Raw genomic sequence first — 22,875 nt, 5'->3', positions numbered from 1 at the left:
CTGTATATGCATATCCAAAAAAATATGAATGGAATGATAAATCACAAGAAGAGACTCATCATATTTTGTACATTTTAGATAAGATTTATTCAGCAAAGTTTTGGGGTGACGTCATCAATTTTTTGGAGGGGATAACTAAATATATTGTGATTAAAATTTGATCATGCTTATCATAACTGTAAACCATCTGCAAGATTTGAAAGCATTCGGTTTTGTAGATTCCAAATTAGATGTCAAAATGTTGTTTCCTAATTTTGATTTTTTTTCCAAAAATCTGAACGTTTCGGCTAAAATCTCAATTCGGAGTCATAAACTACATGTAACACTATGTTATTTGATACAATCTAAGACCCAATTACTATGTACAATTTTGAAGTGACGTCATCACATTAGTGGTGGGGATGATTAGACAAATTTTGGTTAGCCTTTTATCATATACATGATATTCCTAATATAAATACAAAATTTGACAACAATCGCCCCAGTACTTTCGGAGATTATCTGTCTAACAAAAATCCGGGACGGCAGACAGACGGAAACGGGAGACCTATTGCTTCGTCCTCTCGGGGTCATGATAGGTCGAGAAAAAGCAAAAGTAGAGAGTCGGCCGACGGATTCGATTACAATACTTCCTTTTCTTACGCTCGGGAAGTAAAATCGAAACATCGAAAAATTGGAAAATCGAAAATTTAAAAATTCCGATAACAATTGAAAAATTGAAACAGAAGAACTGAACACTCGAGAAATCGAAAACCCTAACATTTTAAAATATCGGAAAGTTGAAAAATTCAGAAATCGAACTACCTACAAAACAGTCGAAAACCTGAAAAATCGAAAGTTTAAAAAACGAAAAATTGAAAATCCAGAAAGTAAGAAGTCGAGACATCAAGAAATCCAGAACTCGAAAAGTCGAAATACTAAAAAATCCCAAAACTGAAATATCGAAAAATTGAAAAATAGAAGAAAAATTGAAGTATCGAAAAACTGAAAAATCACAAAATTGAACGAAATATCCAAAAATCCGGAAATTGAACATTGAGAAATCGAAAATTCAAAAAAGTAAAGTGGAAAAAACGCAAACTTAAAAAATCGAAACTTTGGGAAGTCGAGAAATCGGAAAACTGTAAATACAGAAACGTCAAAATTTGAAAAATTAAAAATATTAAAGAACTAAAAAATCGAAGAATTTAAATTTTAAAATATTGAAAAATTAGAATGTCATAAAATTGAAAAACGGAGAACTCCAAAAAAAATCAAAAAAAGAAAAAATCGAAAAACAAATCTAGAAATCGAATGTCGAAAATTCAAAAAATTGGAAAATTGAGAAATCGGATAATTCAAAAATTGAAACATCGAAAAATCGAAAAGCCGAAAAGGAAAAAATCGAAAAACCGACAAATCGAAAAATTGAAAAATTAAAACTTCTGAAAATTGAAGAATTAAAATATATAAGAACTGAAAACGCGAGAAATCGAAAAATCTAGAATTTTAAAAATTGAAAAATTAAAATATCAAAAAGTTGAAAAATTGAAAAATCGAAATGTAAAGCAATCGAAAAATTGAAAAATCGAAAGTTTAAAAAACGAGAAACTAAAAAAAAAAAAATCGAAAAATTCAGAAGTCGAAAAATCGAGACGTCGAAGAATCGAAATACTGAAAAATCCCCAACCTGAAAGAAATATTCAAAAATTGAGAAATTAAAAAATTGAGAAATCGAAAAACCAAAAATCCAAAGTCGAAAAAACGAACAATCGAAGAATTAAAGAACTGAAAAATCGAAACTTTGAGAAGTCGAAAAACGGGAAAATAAAAAAACTGACAATTTAGCAACGTTTCAACAAAATTTGAAAAAGTGAAAAATCTAAAATTTAGAACGATTAAAATATCGCAAAATAGAAAAATCGAGAAATCCAAACATCAAAAAATCAAAAGATAAAAATTCGAAAATCTAAAATTTAAAAATCACTAAACGGAAAAATCGACAAATCGAGAGATGGAAACTCCAGGATTTAAAAATATTGAAAAATTGAAAAATCCCATCACTGAAAAATTGGAAAATCGAAAAAATGAAAAGCCCAGAAATACAAAATCGAAAAAGCGAGAAATCCAAGAATCGAAACATCGAAAATTTTTAAAAATAAGACATCGAGAAAACGAAAAATCAGAGGATCGAGAAATCGAGGAGTGGAAAGTCGAGAAGAAAAGTCAAACATTGAAAAATTGATAAATCGAGAAATCAAAACATTGAAAAATTAGAATGTCATAAAATTGAAAAACGGAGAACTCCAAAAAAAAAAAAATCAAAAAAAGAAAAATCCTTAAATCTAAAATTTAAAAATCGAAAAACAAATCTAGAAATCGAATGTCGAAAATTCAAAAAATTGGAAAATTGAGAAATCAGATAATTCAAAAATTGAAACATCGAAAAATCGAAAAGCCGAAAAGAAAAAAATCGAAAAACCGACAAGTCGAAAAATTGAAAAATTAAAACTTCTGAAAATTGAAGAATTAAAATACAGAAGAACTGAAAACGCGAGAAATCGAAAAATCTAGAATTTTAAAAATTGAAAAATTAAAATATCAAAAAGTTGAAAAATTGAAAAATCGAAATGTAAAGCAATCGAAAAATTGAAAAACCGAAAGTTTAAAAAAGGAGAAACTGAAAATCCAGAAAATAAAAAATCCAAAAATTCAGAAGTCGAAAAATCGAGACGTCGAAGAATCGAAATATTGAAAAATCCCCAAACTGAAAGAAATATTCAAAAATTGAGAAATTAAAAAATTGAGAAATCGAAAAACCAAAGTCGAAAAAACGAACAATCGAAGAATTAAAGAACTGAAAAATCGAAACTTTGAGAAGTCGAAAAACCGGAAAATCAAAAATAGATCAATTGAGAAATCGGAAATCTGACAATTTAGCAACGTTTCAACAAAATTTGAAAAAGTGAAAAATAGAAATCCTGAAGAACTGAAAAATCAAAAAATTGAGGAATTGAAAAATCTAAAATTTACAACGATTAAAATATCGCAAAATAGAAAAATCAAAAGATAAAAATTCGAAAATCTAAAATTTAAAAATCACTAAACGGAAAAATCGACAAATCGAGAGATGGAAACTCCAGGATTTAAAAATATTGAAAAATTGAAAAATCTCATCACTGAAAAATTGGAAAATCGAAAAAATGAAAAGCCCAGAAATACAAAATCGAAAAAGCGAGAAATCCAAGAATCGAAACATCAAAAAATTTTTAAAATAAGACATCGAGAAATCGAAAAATCAGAGGATCGAGAAATCCAGGAGTGAAAAGTCGAGAAGAAAAGTCAAACATCGAAAAATTGATAAATCGAGAAATTGGTAAACCGAGAAATCAAAAGATTTTAGACATGAAAAATTGAAATATTGAAAAATCCCAAAACTGAAATACCCAAAAAATTGAGAAATTAAAAAATTGGAAAATTGAGTAATCGAAAAACTAAAAAAGCAAAATCGGAAAACTGAAAATTTACAAGCGTCAAAATTGTATCATTAAAACATCAGAAAATTGAAAAATCAAAAAATAAAAAATCGAGAAATCGAAGATTTGAAGAATGGATAAATTGAAAAAGCCCAAAATTGAAATATTGAAAAATTGAGGAAAATGTTGTTGATTATTTTTCCAAGACTAAAACTGAACACGGATTCATAAACCATAAACGGAGGATATTAAATTTAAATTACATCAGCTATTGTAAATTTGGAGATTAAGTACATTTTTTTATTGTAATGAATTAGTTTTTTTTTAAGAGCATTTAGGCAACCAGTTATACAGATGCGTGTGGTATTTGTCGTACGTCCTTGGACATTTAGTAAAACCTAAAACTGAGAGGCGGCACATGTTCATGATCTACTTCGACCCTTTAATCATTTATAGAAACCCTGTACAAACTAGTACATTAAATTCCTGGACAGCACTATATCTATCTAGATATTTCGGAGGAACGGTTAAAATGGTTGAATGTTACTTTTCTAAATTGTATCGCAGATATTCAAAATTCATCGTTATCACCTGGTCTACAGGGTCTAACACAAAAGATTGGTACATAATTTTTCCCAACGGATAGAAGAGCTGAACACCTTTTGAATTTACCATTTCATTTTAATTCTACACATCACGAAGTAGTTGTTTTTCCACCCATTTAAAAAAAAATCAAGTTGGCCTTGCATCTCGGAAACATAACATTGTACCTAATTTACGTTCATTTGGACAATTGGTTTTCCACATGTTTAACCGTTTCCTTATATTCCAGCGACCTTATATTTTTTTAATGCCACAAATACAACAAATACTGTGTTCTTACCTTAACCAGTGAGAATAATTTCGTATCTATATTCTCCACACACAAGTGACGTTCTCACTGCAAAACCCTAATTGAAAAAGTGTCTCCATTGTTTGGTTTCCAGTGAAGCGAGATTTATGGTTTTTACGGATTATTTCAAAACTACAAACTACCGTGTAATTTTCGAAGTGATACCGTAATGTGTTAGTACAGCAGTTCTCAAAGAGTAGGCCCCGACACCCTAGGACCGTTTGACCATAACTAACAAAATATTTGGGAACCACTGTGCAGTCGACGTTACCAATTTCCTCGATTAAATTGATTAATTTCTAGTTAGCGCTCGACACTGCGCAACACACGCACCACGAAAATGCAAGTTTACTCAAAACATTCCCTCACCTGTGCCCTTCATGGCCTTGTCGCTAGAAGCGTAGCTGTTGATCAAGGACAGACTCTCCTGGAAACGAGCGTTGTTCAGCCCTACGATATTCCCCAGCATCTGGGACACCGATATAATGACTTGTAGGTGCACCCTCGTTAGGCCCTTCCGGTTGGTGAATTCGAAGTTGCTTCGCATTAGAAGGTATAAGATGGCGCAGGATTCTTGTCGGACTGACGAAAGGCGGCTGTTGCAGCACTTCAGGAGTTCGTAGCATAGTCGGCCGCAGAGTACAGCGTTGCCTGTAAAATAAGATGAAAAGATATTAAAATCGTGTCAAAGAAGGAAGTGATTTTTATGAAATAATCGTTCCGGGAGATGATCGCAAGAATCAAGTGTTTCCGGTCGTTGAAGTATGCAATTTCGCAAGTGTCATAGAATGGATGTTGCAACTTGTAATGCAGCGCTTGTTAAAATATTTATAGTGGAGAAGAGCTGCGACCTTGCCGAGAAATGGGTGCTTATTATATGTAGTTAACTTATTCCAGTATAAGTACGTATAGATAGGATCAAGCAAAATTTTGAGATAATAAGTTTTTGGAGAGGATAAACAGGCATTCTAAATTGAGAAATAAAATACAGGTGGTCTTTGATAAACCACAAGTTTACTCTTGATATTTTTTTAAGCAAAATTTTGAGATGATGTCGTACAAGTTTTTGAAAACGATAAACAAATAATCTAAATTGTAATGTCATCATAAATTTTGTTTTTTTTTTTGTACATGTCCAAAGTAAAAATCAAGGCGACTTCATAAACCACAGGTATAGAAATAAGCATACCTTAATTTCCGCACCCGTGCCGACCAATCACAACAAAGTACATCGGCGCTAAATTCAAACTGGCCCAAAGTCCAATATTATTGCTTTCATCTGTGTGGTCTGAGCATTTTTTTTAATTCGCGTCGATATTTGAGGTTTTTAAGATTCTTAGCTTTTTTTTATTGTTCAACGTTTCATTTTTTTTCAATTTTTCAGTTTTCGATTTGTTAATTTTACAGTTTTTCAATGTTTATTTTGACATTTTTGGATTTTTCAATTAAAATTTTTTGTATTTTTCGATTTTTTAGTGTCTAGATATTTTAAGTTTTCGATTCTTCAACTTTTGAAATTTACAATTTGTCGATTTTTCAATTTCTAGAAAATTTTGTTTTCCGTATTTTTCTATTTCTGGATTTTTCGTTAATCAGTCGTTCGGTTTTAGTTTCTTTTTTTTTCAATTTTTCAAATTTTCAGTTGTTTTTTCAATTATCGAAGTTTTCAGTTTCTCAAGTTTTAAGATTACAATTTTTAAATTTCTCGGTTTTCAAGTTTCGGTTTTTCTATTTTTGATTTTCAGTTTTTTAGTTTTACAATTTTTCGATGTTTCAGTGATAACAGTTTCCGATTTTTTGATTTTTTTAAATTTCATTTCTAATAAGTTTGTCCTTTTGTTGAAAAATTAAAAAACGAAAAATTGAGAAAATGAAAAATTAAAAACAAAGTACTCGAATTTTTAGTTTTTTGATTTTCATTATGATTTTTATTTTTCAGTAACATTTTTGTATTTTTCGATTTTTTTATTTGTAGATATTTTAATTTTTTGATTTTGTATCTGTTGAATGTTACAATTTTTGGTTTTTTCGATTTTTTCAATTCATCGATTTTTAATTTATCACTTTTTCAGGTTTCAATGTTCCAAATTTTCGATTTTACAGTTTCTATCTTTTCCTCTGTTGTTGCATTTTTTTAAATTGCTTTTTCGTTACCCAGTTTTCAGTTTGCCAATTTTTTCAATTTTTCCAGGTCGTGATTTTTCCATTTTTCATTTTTTTTTTCAAATTTACAGTTTTGTAATCGTTTCATTTTTAAATTTGCCAATTTTTAATTTTTCACTTCTTTCAAATAATTATTAAGGTTTTTATTATTCAATTGTACAATTCTTGGCTTTTCGATTATCCGATTTTTCAGTGTTTTTTTTTTTGATGTTCCAATTTTTTAATTTTCCATGTTTCGTTTTACAATTTCTTAATTTTTAGTTTTCCGGTTTTCATTTTAAAATTTTTGGATTTTGAAATTATTTTTTTTTGTATTTTTGATTTTTTAATTTATAGAAGTTTTTGTTTTTCGTTTTCCCAATTTTTCACTTTCTCGATTTTTAATTAATCAGGGTTTACAGATTTCTATATTACAATTTTTGTTTTTTCAATTTCACAATTTTTCGACATATCAAGTTTCATTTTTCAATTTTCGATTCTCATTTTTTCGGTTTTTTTCAGTTTTTCTATATTTTTTCAATTCTTCAACTTCTCAATTTTTAAATTTTCTGGTTTTTAAATTTTTCAAAATTTCGGTTTGAATAAATTCGTCCTTTTGTTGAGCAATTAAAAAATGGAAAATCGAGAATTTGAAAAATTTTATATCAAAAAATTGCAAAATTGTTTCGTTTTTCGATTTTTTGATGTTTTAATTTCGGAATTTTTATTTTTTCGTTTTTCCAATTTTTCAATTACTCGATTTTGCAGTTTTATTTTTAATTGTTCCATGTTTTTACAATTTTTCGGTGTCTGGATTTTTTACTTTTTCGATTTTCACGGATTTTTCATTTTAAAATTTTTTTATTCTTAGTTGTTTCAATGAGACAATTTTCCGATTTTCCAATATTTTAGTTTCGATAAATTTGTTCTTTTGCTGAAAAATAAAAAAACACGAAATTGAAAAATAAAAAAACTAAAAGTTTTAAAGTCCGAAAAATTGTAAAATCGGAGAACTACAGGTGGCCTTTGATAAACCACAAGTTTACTACTCTTGATATCTTTTTAAACAAAATTTTGAGATGATGTCATCCAAGTATTTGAAAATGATAAACAATCTAAATTGTAAAATGTCATCATAAATTGTGATTTTTTTTGTACATTTCCAAAGTAAAAATCAAGGCGAGTTCATAAACCGCAGGTATAGAAATATACTACTTCTACGTTGTTTTATAAAAAAAATCAGAAACAATCAACTCTGAATGTGGAAAATGTTTAATAAAAAACAAATAAAAAACAATAAGATTCAGAAATAAAATACAGGTGGTCTTTGATAAACCACAAGTTTACTCTTTATATGTTTTTAAGCAAAATTTTGAGATGATGTCATCCAAGTTTTTGAAAACGATAAACAAATAATCTAAATTGTATAATGTCATCATAAATTTTGATTTTTTTTTTGTACATATCCAAAGTAAAAATCAAAGCGGTTCATAAACCACAGGTATAGAAATAAGCATACATTAATTTCCGCACCCGTGCCGACCAATCACAACAAAGTACATCGGCGCTAAATTCAAACTGGCCCAAAGTCGAATATTATTGCTTTCATCTGTGTGGTCTGAGCATCGATTTTTGAGGTTTTTAAGATTTTTAGCTTTTCGGTTTTAGGATTTATCAGTGTTTCGATTTTTATTTTGTGAGTTCTTGCATTTTAATTTTTTGTTGTCGATTTTTCAGTTTCTCGATTTTCATTTCGTCAGTTTTTTCAGGTTTCAATGTTATAATTTTTAGACTTGATAGTTTCTCGTTTTTTTGATTTTTCCATTTTAACATATTTTTATTTTTTGATTTTTCAATTGTTGATTTTTTCGTTATCCGCTATTTCGCTATTTTTTCAACATCGTTTATTTTGACATTTTTGGATTTTTCAATTTAAATTTTTTGTATTTTTCGATTTTTTAGTGTCTCGATATTTTAATTTTTCGATTCTTCAACTTTTGAATTTTACAATTTGTCGATTTTTCTATTTCTAGAAAATTTTGATTTCCGTATTTTTTCGACTTTAGTTTTTTTTTCAATTTTTCAAATTTTCAGTTGTTTTTTCAATTATCGAAGTTTTCAGTTTCTCAAGTTTTAAGATTACAATTTTTAAATTTCTCGGTTTTCAAGTTTCGTTTTTTCTATTTTTGATTTTCAATTTTGACATTGTTAGATTTTTCTGTTTTTTAAATTTTCAGTTTTTTCATTTTTAAGGTTACAATTTTTCTTTTTCCAATTGACCTCTTAATTATTCGATTTTGAGTTTCTTTATTTTTGCGGTTCCTCGATTTCTCAATTTTTAAACTGTTCGGTTTTTCAATGTTTCTTTTTCGGTTTTTCACTTTTTAATTTATTGATTTTCAATTTTTTAGTTTTACAATTTTTCGATGTTTCAGTGTTAAAAGTTTCTGATTTTTTGATTTTTTAAAATTTCACTTCTAATAATTAAAAAAACGAAAAATTGAGAAAATGAAAAATTAAAAATAAACTATGTACTTCCAAGTTGTTTCGTTTCTTCGATTTTTTATTTTCTCAATTCGAGACATTTAAATTTTTGCTTTTGTTAATTGTTAATTTTTCAATTTTTCCGTGTTTCGTTTTTACATTTTTCGATTTCTCGAGTTTTTAGTTTTTCGATTTTCATTATGATTTTTATTTTTCAGTAAAATTTTTGTATTTTTCGATTTTTTAATTTCTAGATATTTTAAGTTATTGATTTTCTATCTGTTGAATGGCGGCAGTGGTTGAATGTTACAATTTTTGTTTTTTTTTGATTTTCAATTCATCGATTTTTAATTTATCACTTTTTCAGATTCCAATGTTACAAATTTTCGATTTTACAGTTTCTATCTTTTTCTCTGTTGTTACATTTTTTAATTGTTTTTTCGTTACCAATTTTTCCCATTTTTCGATATTTCAAGTTTAGGTTTTCAATTTTTCATTTCTTTAATTTTTCCAGGTCGTGATTTTTCCATTTTTAATTTTTTTTTTCAAATTTACAGTTTCGTAATCGTTCCATTTTTAAACCTGCTAATTTTTAATTTTTCACTTTTTTCAAACAATTATTAGGGTTTTTATTGTTCAATTGTACAATTCTTGGCTTTTCCAATATCCGATTTTTCAGTGTTTCGTTTTTTCGATGTTACAATTTTTTAATTTTTCCATGTTTCGTTTTACAATTTCTTAATTTTTTAGTTTTCTGGTTTTCATTTTAAAATTTTTGGATTTTGAAATTAATTTATTTTGTATTTTTGAGTATTTAATTTATAGAAGTTTTTGTTTTTCGTTTTTCCAATTTTTCACTTTGTCGATTTTTAATTAATCAGGGTTTACACATTTCTGCGTTACAATTTTTCTATTTTTCAATTTTAAAATTTTTCGACATATCAAGTTTCATTTTTCAATTTTTGTTTCTCATTTTTTCGGTTTTTTCAGTTTTTCTTCATTTTTTCAATTCTTCAACTTCTCAATTTTTACATTTTTTGATTTTTAAATTTTTCAAAATTTCGGTTTGAATAACTTCGTCCCTTTGTTGAACATTTAAAAAATGAAAAATTGAGAAAATACAGAATTAAAAATTGAGAATTTAAAAAATTTTATATCGAAAAACTGCAAAATCTTTTGGTTGATTTTTTCAATTTCTCGATTTTTAATTATTTTGTTTTTTGCTGTTTCAGTGCTACAATTTTTCGATTTTTCAAAAGTTCAGTTTGAATAAATTTGTCCTTTTGTTGAACAATTAAAAAATGGAAAATCGAGAATTTGAAAAATTTTATATCAAAAAATTGCAGAATTGTTTCGTTTTATCGACGACATTTCTCGATTTTTAATTGTTGCATTTTTTAATGTTTCGGTGTTAGTTATTCGATTTCGCAAAATTTCATTTTGATTAAAAATGTTATTAATTTTGATTTTTTTTTGTGAATGTCTACGGTAAAAATGAAGGCGAATTCATAAACCACAGGTATAGAAATAAGCATACATTAATTTCCGCACCCGTGCCGGCCAACCACAACAAAGTAAAATTCAAACTGGCCCAAAGTCGAATATTATTGCTTTCATCTGTGTGGTCTGAGCATTTTAATTTTTTGTTGTCGATTTTTCAGTTTCTCGATTTTTATTTCGTCAGTTTTTTCACGTTTCAATGTTATAATTTTTAGACTTGACAGTTTCTCGTTTTTTCGATTTTTCCATTTTAAGATATTTTTATTTTTGATTTTTCAATTGTTGATTTTTTCGTTATCCGATTTTTTACTTTCGCTATTTTTTCAACATTTCGGTATTTCAATTTTTTTATTTTTCAATGTTCCGTTTTTTTCAATTTTTCAGTTTTCGATTTTTTAATTTTACAGTTTTTCTATGTTTATTTTGACATTTTTGGATTTTTCAATTTAAATTTTTTGTATTTTTCGATTTTTTAGGTTCCAGATATTTTAATTTTTCGATACAACTTTTGAATTTTACAATTTGTCGATTTTTCTATTTCTAGAAAATTTTGTTTTCCGTATTTTTCTATTTCTGGACTTTTTTCGATTTTAGTTTCTTTTTTTCAATTTTTCAAATTTTCAGTTGTTTTTTCAATTATCGAAGTTTTCAGTTTCTCAAGTTTTAAGATTACAATTTTTAAATTTCTCGGTTTTCAAGTTTCGTTTTTTCTATTTTTGATTTTCAATTTTTTTGTTTTACAATTTTTACAGTTTTTTTGTTAATTTTTCGATTTTCAATACATCGATTTTTAATTTGTCACTTTTTCAGGTTTCAATATTACAAATTTTCAATTTTTCAGTTTCTATCTATAATTTTTTCAATTTTCAATTTCTCGACTTCCAAATTTTTCTATTTTTTAATATCCCAATTTTTGATTTTTCGATTCTTAAAATTTTCGTTTCTTCAAATTTTCTCTTGATTTATAATTTTTCATTTTCTCGATTTTTTATTTTTCAATTTCGATTTTACAGTATTTTTCGGTTTTTCTTTTCCTCCCATAATTTTTTGATATCAGTCTTTCGTTTTTCATTTTCTTTATTTTTCAATTTTTCGGTTTTTTATTTACAATGTTTTCATTTTATACTTTTTCGTTTTTTCACTTTAGATTTTTCAATTTTACAGTTTTCCATTTTTTTTTATTCGAAAAATTCAAAAATCGAAAAAATTAAAAATTGAAAAACACAAAATCGGAAAAAATTACAAAATCGATCAATTACAAAATCAAAAGTTGCAAATCGAAGAATAGAAGAAACAAAAAATTGAAACATTAAAAAATTAAAAATCGAGAAAAACGCAAAAATTGCAAAATCAAAAAACATTGAAAAATTAAATACTGAAAAACTGAAAAATTAAAAACCGAAAAATCGAATAAATAAAAAATTTATTAAAATCCGCTAACTCAAAAATGGAAAAATGCTAGAAGTGTATAATTAAAAAAATTACAAATTTTAAAAATTATTATTATTAGGTACATATTTAAAATGAAAACTAAAAAATTTTAAAATCGAGAAACTGAAAAAGAAAAAACGAAAATTAAAAATCCAAAAGTTGAAAAATTTAAAAATTGAGTAAATGACAATTAAAAAATCCAAAAACTAAAGAATTTCAAACTAAAGAAAAATTATATTGAAAATTCAAAAAATGGAAAATCAAAAAACTGAAAAATTTAAGAAGAAAACCTCGAAAAATTGTAAATCGTGAAATTGAACGAACAAAAAAATAAATTGAAAAAACGGAGAATTGAAAAAAATTAAGAAAATAAAAAACCGAAGCGAAAAGTTGAGTAAAAAAATTGAAGAAATGAAAAATTGAAAAATCAAAAAAAATAAAAAACCGAAACGAAAAATTGAAGAAAAGAGAAATTGAAAATTTACAAACTGATTTTCAATACATCGATTTTTAATTTGTCACTTTTTCAGGTTTCTATATTTTTCTCTGTTGTTACGTTTTTTAATTGCTTTTTCGTTACCCAATTTTCAGTTTACCAATTTTTCATTTCTTCGATTTTTCCAGGTAGTGATTTTTCCATTTTTATTTTTTTTTTCTCAAATTTACACTTTTGTAATCGTTTCATTTTTCAATTTGCCAATTTTTAATTTTTCACTTTTTTCAAATAATTATTAAGGTTTTTATTATTCAACTGTACAATTCTTGACTTTTCCATTATCCGATTTTTCAGTATTTCGTTTTTTCGATGTTACAATTTCTTAATTTTTAGTTTTTCGGTTTTAATTTTAAAATTTTTGGATTTTGAAATCATTTTTTTTGTATTTTTGATTATTTAATTTATAAAAGTTTTTGTTTTTCGTTTTCCCAATTTTTCACTTTCTCGATTTTTAATTAATCAGGGTTTTCTATATTATAATTTCTCGATTTTTCAAATGTTTTTTTAATTTTAAAATTTTTCGACATATCAAGTTTCATTTTTCAATTTTTGATTCTCATTTTTTCAGTTTTTCCAGTTTTTTTTAATTTTTTCAATCCTTCAACTTCTCAATTTTTCAATTTTATAATTTTTAGACGTTTCAATGATACAATTTCTGACTTTTAAATTTTTCAAAATTTCGGTTTAAATAACTTTATCTTTTTGTTGAACATTTAAAAAATGAAAAATCGAGAAAATAAAGAATTAGAAATTGAGAATGTAAAAAATTTTACATCGAAAAACTGCAAAATCTTTTGGTTGATTTTTTCAATTTCTCGATTTTTAATTATTTTGTTTTTTGCTGTTTCAGTGCTACAATTTTTCGGTTTTTCAAAAGTTCAGTTTGAACAAATTTGTCCTTTTGTTGAACAATTAAAAAATGGAAAATCGAGAATTTGAAAAATTTTATATCAAAAAATTGCAGAATTGTTTCGTTTTATCGATTTTTCCATTTCTCGATTTTTAATTGTTTCATTTTTTAATGTTTCGGTGTTAATTATTCGATTTAGCAAAATTTCATTTTGATTAAAAATGTTAATAATTTTGATTTTTTTGTGGATGTCTACGGTAAAAATGAAGGCGAATTCATATACCACTGGTATAGCTATATATTTATTATTTCCCTGTTATTTAATAAAAATTTCGGAAACTATCAACTCTTGACGTAGAAAATTTTAGTAGCTAGTACCTGCTAGGATAAGACTGATTTTGACGAATAAGATCTCTCTAAGAAAAAAGGAGGCGGGTGGGCGGGGCTAGTACCTGCTAAAATCTGGTTTATCTTAGCAGCTACTAGCCCCGCCCACCCCCACTTTTCTTAGAGGATATGTCATTTACCTAAATCCCAGCTATTAGTACCGCCCACCCATCCTCTCTTTTCTTAGAGGGTATGTCATTGCCAAAATCAGTTGTATCTTAGAATTTTAGATCTTTAAAATTTAAAAAGACGTGGTGACGGGATTTGTTCAAAATTTTGAAAAAATAGTTTCCTTAAAATTTTTTTTGACGAAAATTAGAGGTTATTCACGTTACCCAGGGATTTGTTCAAAATTTTGAAAAAATAGTTTCCTTAAAAATTTTTTTGAGGAAAATTAGAAGTTATTCACGTTTCCCACGGATTTCCAAAAATGGTAGAAAGAGATTTTCAATCTTGAGTGAAAATTGTCATCATTTTAAAAATCTTAAGATTTAACATCTTTCAAGATTTCAAGAAATGTTGCAAAAAATTGAGCTGAATCGGATTTGGGTTCGTTATCTTCAAAAATCAAGCAAAGCCAACTTAAGACGTATTTGGAAAATCATATATCTAATGTTTCAATTTTTGAAAAAAAAAATCTACAAAACGCGTTTTTTAAGATGTTACAAGTTTTACGGATGTGTCTAAAAAATTAATAAAAAAGAGAAAATAGGGTGTGGAAAAAAATATAGGCTTTCTTTGATAAACCACAAGTGCATTCATAATATTTTGAAGCAAAATTTTGACATGACGTCATCAAGTTTTTGGAGGGGAAAAGCAGACAATCTAAATTGTAAAACGTTATCATGAATTTTGATGTTTTTTGTGAATGTCCAAGGTAAAAATCAAGGCGAGTTCATAAACCACAGGTATAGAAATATATTATTTCCACGTTATTTCATAAAAATTTCAGAAACAATCAACTCTGAATGTGGAAAATATTTAATAAAAAATAAATAATAAAAAACAATAAGATTGAGAAATAAAATACAGGTGGTCTTTGATAAACCACAAGTTTACTCTTAATATTTTTTTAAGCAAAATTTTGAGATGATATACCAGTTTTTGAAAACGATAAATAAATAATCTAAATTGTAATGTCATCATAAATTTTGTTTTTTTTTGTACATGTCCAAAGTAAAAATCAAGGCGACTTCATAAACTACAGGTATAGAAATAAGCATACATTAATTTCCGCACCCGTGCCGACCAATCACAACAAAGTACATCGGCGCTAAATTCAAACTGGCCCAAAGTCGAATATTATTGCTTTCATCTGTGCGGTCTGAGCATTTTTTTTAATTCGCATCGATTTTTGAGGTTTTTAAGATTCGTATCGTTTCGATTTTAGGATTTCTTAGTTTTTCCAAAAAATTATTTTGGAGTTCTTGCATTTTAACTTTTTGTTGTCGATTTTTCAGTTTCTCGATTTTTATTTCGTCAGTTTTTTCACGTTTCAATGTTATAATTTTTAGACTTGACAGTTTCTCGTTTTTTCGATTTTTTCATTTTAAGATATTTTTATGTTTGATTTTTCAATTGTTGATTTTTTCGTTATCCGATTTTTTACTTTCGCTATTTTTTCAACATTTCGGTATTTCAATTTTTTTATTGTTCAATATTTCGTTTTTTTCAATTTTTCAGTTTTCGATTTTTTAATTATACAGTTTTTCTATGTTCAATTTTTTAGGGTCCAGATAGTTTAATTTTTCGATACAACTTTTGAATTTTACAATTTGTCGATTTTTCTATTTCTAGAAAATTTTGTTTTCCGTATTTTTCTATTTCTGGACTTTAATTAATCAGTTTTTCGATTTTAGTTTCTTTTTTCAATTTTTCAAATTTTCAGTTGTTTTTTCAATTATCGAAGTTTTCAGTTTCTCAAGTTTTAAGATTACAATTTTTAAATTTCTCGGTTTTCAAGTTTCGTTTTTTCTATTTTTGATTTTCAATTTTTTTGTTTTACAATTTTTCGATGTTTCAATGTTAAAAGTTACCGATTTTTTGATTTTTTAAAATTTCACTTCTAATAAGTTTGTCCTTTTGTTGAAAAATTAAAAACGAAAAATTAAAAATAAAGTACTTCCAAGTATGTAATTCCAAGTTGTTTCGTTTCTTCGATTTTTTATTTTCTCAATTCGAGACATTTAAATTTTTGTTTTTTTTTATTGTTAATTTTTCGATTTTTCCGTGTTTCGTTTTTATATTTTTCGATTTCTCGAATTTTTAGTTTTTCGATTTTCATTATGATTTTTATTTTTCAGTAACATTTTTGTATTTTTCGATTTTTTAATTTGTACATATTTTAATTTTTTGATTTTCTATCTGTTGAATGTTACAATTTTTGGTTCGATTTTTAATATATCACTTTTTCAGGTTTCAATGTTAAAAATTTTCGATTTTACAGTTTCTTTCTCTGTTGTTACATTTTTTAATTGCCTTTTCGTTAATTTTTCACTTCTTTCAAATAATTATTAGGGTTTTCATTATTCAATTGTACAATTTTTGGCTTTTCCATTACCCAATTTTTCAGTGTTTTGTTTTTTCGATGTTACAATTTTTTAATTTTTCCATGTTTCGTTCTACAATTTCTTAATTTTTTAGTTTTCCGGTTTTCATTTGAAAATTTTTGGATTTTGAAATCCATTTTTTTTTGTATTTCTGATTATTTAATTTATAGAAGTTTTTGTTTTGGTTTTTCCAATTTTTCACTTTCTCGATTTTTAATTAATCAGGGTTTTCTACATTACAATTTTTCGATTTTTCAATTGTTTTTTCAATTTTTGATTCACATTTTTTCGGTTTTTTCAGTTTTTCTTTATTTTTTCAATTCTTCAAATTCGCAATTTTTAAATTTTTTGATTTTTCAATTTTATAATTTTTAGACGTTTTAATTTTACAATCTTCTGATTTTTAAATTTTTCAAAATTTCGGTTTGAATAACTTTGTCCTTTTGTTGAACATTTAAAAAATGAAAAATCGAGAAAATAAAGAATTAAAAATTGAGAATTAAAAAAATTTTATATCGAAAAACTGTAAAATCTTTTTATTGATTTTTTTGTGGATGTCCACGGTAAAAATGAAGGCGAATTCATAAACCACTGGTATAAGCTATACATATATTTATTATTTCCCTGTTATTTAATAAAACTTTCAGAAACTATCAACTCTTGACGTAGAAAATTTTAGTAGCTAGTACCTGCTAGGATAAGACTGATTTTGGCGAATAAGATCTCTCTAAGAAAAAAGGAGGCGGGTGGGCGGGCTTAGTACCTGCTAATCTAAGATCGATTTTGGCAGATCACATACTCTCCGAGAAAATAGAGGGCGGGTGGGCGGGGCTAGTACCTGCTAAAATCTGGTTTATCTTAGCAGCTACTAGCCCCGCCCACCCCCACTTTTCTTAGAGGAAGATTTAACATCTTTCAAGATTTCAAGAAATGTTACAAAAAATTGAACTGAATCGGATTTGGGTTCGTTATCTTCAAAAATCAAGCAAAGCCAACTTAAGACGTATTTGGAAAATCATATATCTAATGTTTCAATTTTTGAAAAAAAAAATTTCACAAAACGCGTTTTTTAAGATGTTACAAGTTTTACGTATGTGTCAAAAAAAAAAATAAAAAAGAGAAAATAGGGTGTGGAAAAAATGCAGGCTTTCTTTGATAAACCACAAGTGCATTCATAATATTTTGAAGCAAAATTTTGAGATGACGTCATCAAGTTTTTGGAGGGGAAAAATAGACAATCTAAATTGTATAATGTCATCATAAATTTTGAATTTTGTTTGTACATGTCCAAAATAAAAATCAAGGCGAGTTCATAGACCGCAGGTGTAGAAATATATTATATTTCTACGTTATTTTATAAAAAAAAATCAGAAACAATCAACTCTGAATGTGGAAAATGTTTAATAAAAAATAAATAAAAAACAATAAGATTCCGAAATAAAATACAGGTGGTCTTTGATAAACCACAAGTTCACTCTTTATATGTTTTTAAGCAAAATTTTGAGATGATTTAGTCCAAATTTTTGAAAACGATAAACAAATAATCTAAATTGTATAATGTCATCATAAGTTCTGATTTTTGTTTGTACATGTCCAAAGTAAAAATCAAGGCGAGTTCATAAACCACAGGTATATAAATAAGCATACATTTATTTCCGCACCCGTGCCGACCAATCACAACAAAGTACATCGGCGCTAAATTCAAACTGGCCCAAAGTCGAATATTATTGCTTTCATCTGTGTGGCCTGAGGATTTTTTTTAATTCGCGTCGATTTTTGAAGTTTTTAAGTTTCTTAGCTTTTCGATTTTAGGATTTCTCAGTTTTTCGATTTTTATTTCGTCGGTTTTTTCAGGTTTCAATGTTACAATTTTTAGACTTGACAGTTTCTCGTTTTTTCGATTTTTCCATTTTAAGATATTTTTATTTTTGATTTTTCAATTGTTGATTTTTTCGTTATCCGATTTTTTAATTTCGCTATTTTTTCAACATTTCGGTATTTCAATTTTTTTTATTGTTCAATGTTTCGTTTTTTTTCAATTTTTCAGTTTTCGATTTGTTAATTTTACAGTTTTTCGATCTTTATTTTGACATTTTTGGGTTTTTCAATTTAAATTTTTTGTATTTTTCGATTTTTCAGGATCCAGATATTTTAATTTTTCGATTCAACTTTTGAATTTTACAATTTTTCGATTTTTCTATTTCTAGAAAATTTTGTTTTCCGTATTTTTCTATTTCTGGACTTTTTATTAATCAGTTATTCGATTTTAGTTTTTTTTTCAATTTTTCAAATTTTCAGTTGTTTTTTCAATTATCGAAGTTTTCAGTTTCTCAAGTTTTAAGATTACAATTTTTAAATTTCTCGGTTTTCAAGTTTCGTTTTTTCTATTTTTGATTTTCAATTTTTTTGTTTTACAATTTTTAGATGTTTTATTGTTAAAAGTTTCCGATTTTTTGATTTTTTAAAATCTCACTTCTAATAAGTTTGTCCATTGTCCTTTTGTTGAAAAATTAAAAAACGAAAAATTGAGAAAATGAAAAATTAAAAATAAAGCACTCGAATTTTTAGCTTTTAATTTTCATTATGATTTTTATTTTTCAGTAACATTTTTGTATTTTTCGATTTTTTTATTTGTAGATATTTTAATTTTTTGATTTTCTATCTGTTGAATGTTACAACTTTTGTTTTTTCGATTTTTTCAATTCATCGATTTTTAATTTATCACTTTTTCAGGTTCCAATGTTACAAATTTTCGATTTTACAGTTTCTATCTTTTCCTCTGTTGTTACATTTTTTTAATTGCTTCTTCGTTACCCAATTTTCAGTTTGCCAATTTTTTCAATTTTTCGATATTTCAAGTTTGGTTTTTCAATTTTGATTTTCAATTTTTCTTTTCTTCAATTTTTCCAGGTCGTGATTTTTTCATTTTTTTTTTTCAAATTTACAGTTTTGTAATCGTTTCATTTTTAAATTTGCCAATTTTTAATTTTTCAGTTCTTTCAAATAATTATTAAGGTTTTTATTATTCAATTGTACAATTCCTGGCTTTTCGATTATCTGATTTTTCAGTGTTTTTTTTGGATGTTCCAATTTTTTAATTTTCCATGTTTGGTTTTACAATTTCTTAATTTTTAGTTTTCCGGTTTTCATTTTAAAATTTTTGGATTTTAAAATTATTTTTTTTTGTATTTTCGATTTTTTAATTTATAGAAGTTTTTGTTTTTCGTTTTTCAAATTTTTCACTTTCTCGATTTTTAATTAATCAGGGTTTACAGATTTCTATATTACAATTTTTGTTTTTTCAATTTTAAAATTTTTCGACATATCAAGTTTCATTTTTCAATTTTCGATTCTCATTTTTTCGGTTTTTTTCAGTTTTTCTTTATTTTTTCAATTCTTCAACTTCTCAATTTTTAAATTTTCTGATTTTAAAATTTTTCAAAATTTCGGTTTGAATAAATTTGTCCTTTTGTTGAGCAATTAAAAATGGAAAATCGAGAATTTGAAAAATTTTATATCAAAAAATTGCAGAATTGTTTCGTTTTGTTCGATTTTGCAAAATATCATTTTGATTAAAATTGAAAAATTGCAAAATTGTTTCGTTTTTCGATTTTTTCGATTACCCGATTTTGCAGTTTTATTTTTAATTGTTCCATGTTTTTACAATTTTTCGGGGTCTGGATTTTTTACTTTTTCGATTTTCACGGGTTTTTCGTTTTAAAATTTTTGTATTCTTAGTTGTTTCAATGACACAATTTTCCGATTTTCCAATATTTTAGTTTCGATAAATTTGTTCTTTTGCTGAAAAATAAAAAAACACGAAATTGAAAAATTAAAAAACTAAAAGTTTTAAAGTCCAAAAAATTGTAAAATCGGAGAACTACAGGTGGTCTTTGATAAACCACAAGTTAACTACTCTTGATATTTTTTTAAGCAAAATTTTGAGATGATATCATCCAAGTCTTTGAAAACGATAAACAAACAATCTAAATTGTATAATGTCATCATAAATTGTGATTTTTTTTGTACATGTCCAAAGTAAAAATCAAGGCGAGTTCATAAACCACAGGTATAGAAATAAGGGAGTAAAAAATAAAAATAAAAAAGTGAAAAATATGACGATAAAAAAGTTGACAAAAATGACAAACATCTAGATATTCTATAAAATATTGAAACCAATAGTGACATAAAAAAGCATTCCCACCACAAAAGTATCACCTCAAAAAACATATTTATGTTATACCATATGATCAAAAAAGAAATTCCTCTAGTTTGCCATGAAATTTGTTTTTAAATAATGATTCAACTATTTGACAGTTATTTGACCGTAACTGTCAAATTGACTGAGAAACGTGCTAGTGTTACCAACATTTATTTAAAAATAAATTTTATGACCCACTAGGGATTTTTGTTTCAATCATATATTAGTATTATTTATTTTATAAAAATGATTTCCAAAGCCAACCGTATGACGTGTTTCAAGAAAAAAATCTTTAGATTAGCGAATCTCAATACACCGAAAACCCATTACCCACCACAAAAATCACCGATTACCATTTACCAAGAAGACGTACTCAACCAACAACCGTTATCGAACAAAAAACCATCCGAGAAGTCAAGAACCGCACCTGAGTCACTGTCCATTAACCCGTCTTCAGAATCGCAATGGACGCAAAGCAGTTCCTATTAATCGCGATCTGGTTCCTCCGCAGTGCCCAACTCGAAAAAGTGACCTTCGAAAATGTGACCCTCTGGACGTCGCCCACCGAAAAATTCGCGACCATACCATCCGGCCGCCACCTCAAAAACCACCTGCCGAAAACCTTCGCCCCTTCGATCATCCTCACGGGAAAAATCCCCGTTCTTCGCAAAAACTCGGTGACGGACATCGACAGCGTGCAAGAACTGTTCTTCCAGGAAAACGGAATCGAGGACGTAGAGAGCGGCGCTTTCGGGAATCTAGCAAGCGTGGTGACTCTGGTGGTGAATCGGAGCAACTTGACGGTCATCGAACGAGGCGTTTTCCGAGATTTGCGGAAAGTCGAGCAGCTGCAAGTGAGTTTTAACCGGATTGCTACGATAAAGGAAGGAGCTTTCGAGGATTTGCCTAGTTTGAAAAGACTGATTTTGTGGCACAACGAGCTGAAAACCCTCCAAGAAAATATTTTCGACGACGTTACAACTCTGGAAGTTGTGGATTTGTCCGAAAACGAAATTTCCGTTCTTCCGAAAAACGTTTTCAAGAACTTGCCGAACTTGAAGATGATTCTATTGAGACGAAACAAAATCGACGAAATTCCAACTCAAGCTTTGGAGCATCTTCCAATTTACTACTTAGATTTGTCGGGGAATTCGATTTCGACGCTTCCTGAGGGTTTTTTTGAAACTTTACCCAAACTGACTGGGATTATCTTATCTGGGAATCGACTCACGTCTATCCAACGTGGAATCTTCAACGAAAAAAATCTTCAAGACGTGGAACTCGCTTACAACGAAATTTCTCACATCGAATCGCAAGCTTTCGACGACATGCCGAATCTGTATACGATCGTGTTATCAAATAATAAACTCACCAGATACGACGTTACATGGTTTCGTAACACTCCCAATATTCACAGACTGTTCTTATCCAATAATAAAATCGGCGAAATTCCTGATGAAGCATTTCGAAACGTTTACTCCGACAAAAACGTGTGGATAAAATTGGATGGTAACGGTATTAGTAAAATTTCTGCGAAGACCTTCCAAGGGGTGAAGAAATGGGATTATTTGAACCTCTCCAACAACGACCTAGAGGCATGGGATGGTGATTTTCTAGCGGATAGTGAAATTATTCACTATTTGAATCTCATAAACAATAAGATAAAGTGTCCTGGAGGAAATTTAGACGACACTTTTAAAGCAGATTTCACACTTTTGAGTAACAATTCACTGAGTGAAAAGTGTGTTAAAAGAATAGAAAATTGGTTAGTTGATCATAGGAATAAAGTCGTTGTGTATTAGTGGCTGTTCTTATTTTTTCTATAAGTTGAAGATTTTTATGCTTAGTGTGATCTGTAAAATTTTTACTAATCTTGTTGGTGCTTCCACAAAAAATTGTAAATGCTCATGTGAGAATTACTGACTATTTGGCTGTGCTGTTCGAGTTTTTAATTATTTTTTATTTCAGAGGTTCGGCGAGATTATCTGTCTAGTAAACGTAAAACGCGCATTTTTGTATTCCACCGACTGCGAAATGCCAACAAAATGTGAAATACTAAATCAAGAAACAAAGAGAAAAATTATGACTTAATTAGATTTATTTTATATTTAAGTACATACAAAATAAAAAATATAATATTTTAATGACCAATTTTTTTTGATATTTTAGTGTGAAAAGATTCATAATATTTTGCACATTTTGATAGGACTAAGCAAAATTTTTGGACGAGGTCATCAATTTTCGTAAAAAAAATAAAATAAAAGTTTTAATTTTTTTCTGGATGTTCAAGGTAAAAATCGAAGCGAATTCATAAATCACAAATATGTTATTTTATAAAATTTAAATAAGATTTACGTTGCAAAATTTTGAGGTTACGTAATCAAATCGTAACAAAAAAGCCGACGATGTAAAGACAATACAAAAAGAGCGCAAAAAATGCGACAAAATACGACAGGAAAAATTATCACAAAAAAAAACGAAAAAAAAA

General features: G+C 27.2%; 2 protein-coding genes across 3 annotated transcripts in view; one reads left to right on the top strand and one right to left on the bottom strand.

Annotated features, from left to right (window-relative positions):
* Window positions 1-22,875, bottom strand: part of Ziz (Zizimin) — a 143,217-nt gene that overhangs the window by 19,979 nt on the left and 100,363 nt on the right. For both annotated transcript variants that reach the window (XM_064058568.1, XM_064058569.1), the window contains one exon: window positions 4,717-4,998. In XM_064058568.1, the coding sequence (XP_063914638.1) occupies window positions 4,717-4,998 (282 nt within the window). The remainder of the gene's footprint in view (window positions 1-4,716; window positions 4,999-22,875) is intronic.
* Window positions 20,808-22,531, top strand: LOC135131047 (leucine-rich repeat-containing protein 15-like). Its single transcript, XM_064058570.1, has one exon. The coding sequence runs from the start codon at window positions 20,852-20,854 to the stop codon at window positions 22,187-22,189; it is 1,338 nt and encodes a 445-aa protein (XP_063914640.1). The 5' UTR covers window positions 20,808-20,851; the 3' UTR covers window positions 22,190-22,531.

Source organism: Zophobas morio, unplaced genomic scaffold (assembly GCF_036711695.1).
Source record: "Zophobas morio isolate AGI-343-1 ecotype UQ-CSIRO unplaced genomic scaffold, CSIRO_AGI_Zmor_V1 ptg000018l, whole genome shotgun sequence".
NCBI lineage: Eukaryota > Metazoa > Arthropoda > Insecta > Coleoptera > Tenebrionidae > Zophobas > Zophobas morio.
The sequence above is the reverse complement of the archived record's forward strand: the minus strand, read 5'-3'. Positions and strand labels throughout refer to the sequence as shown.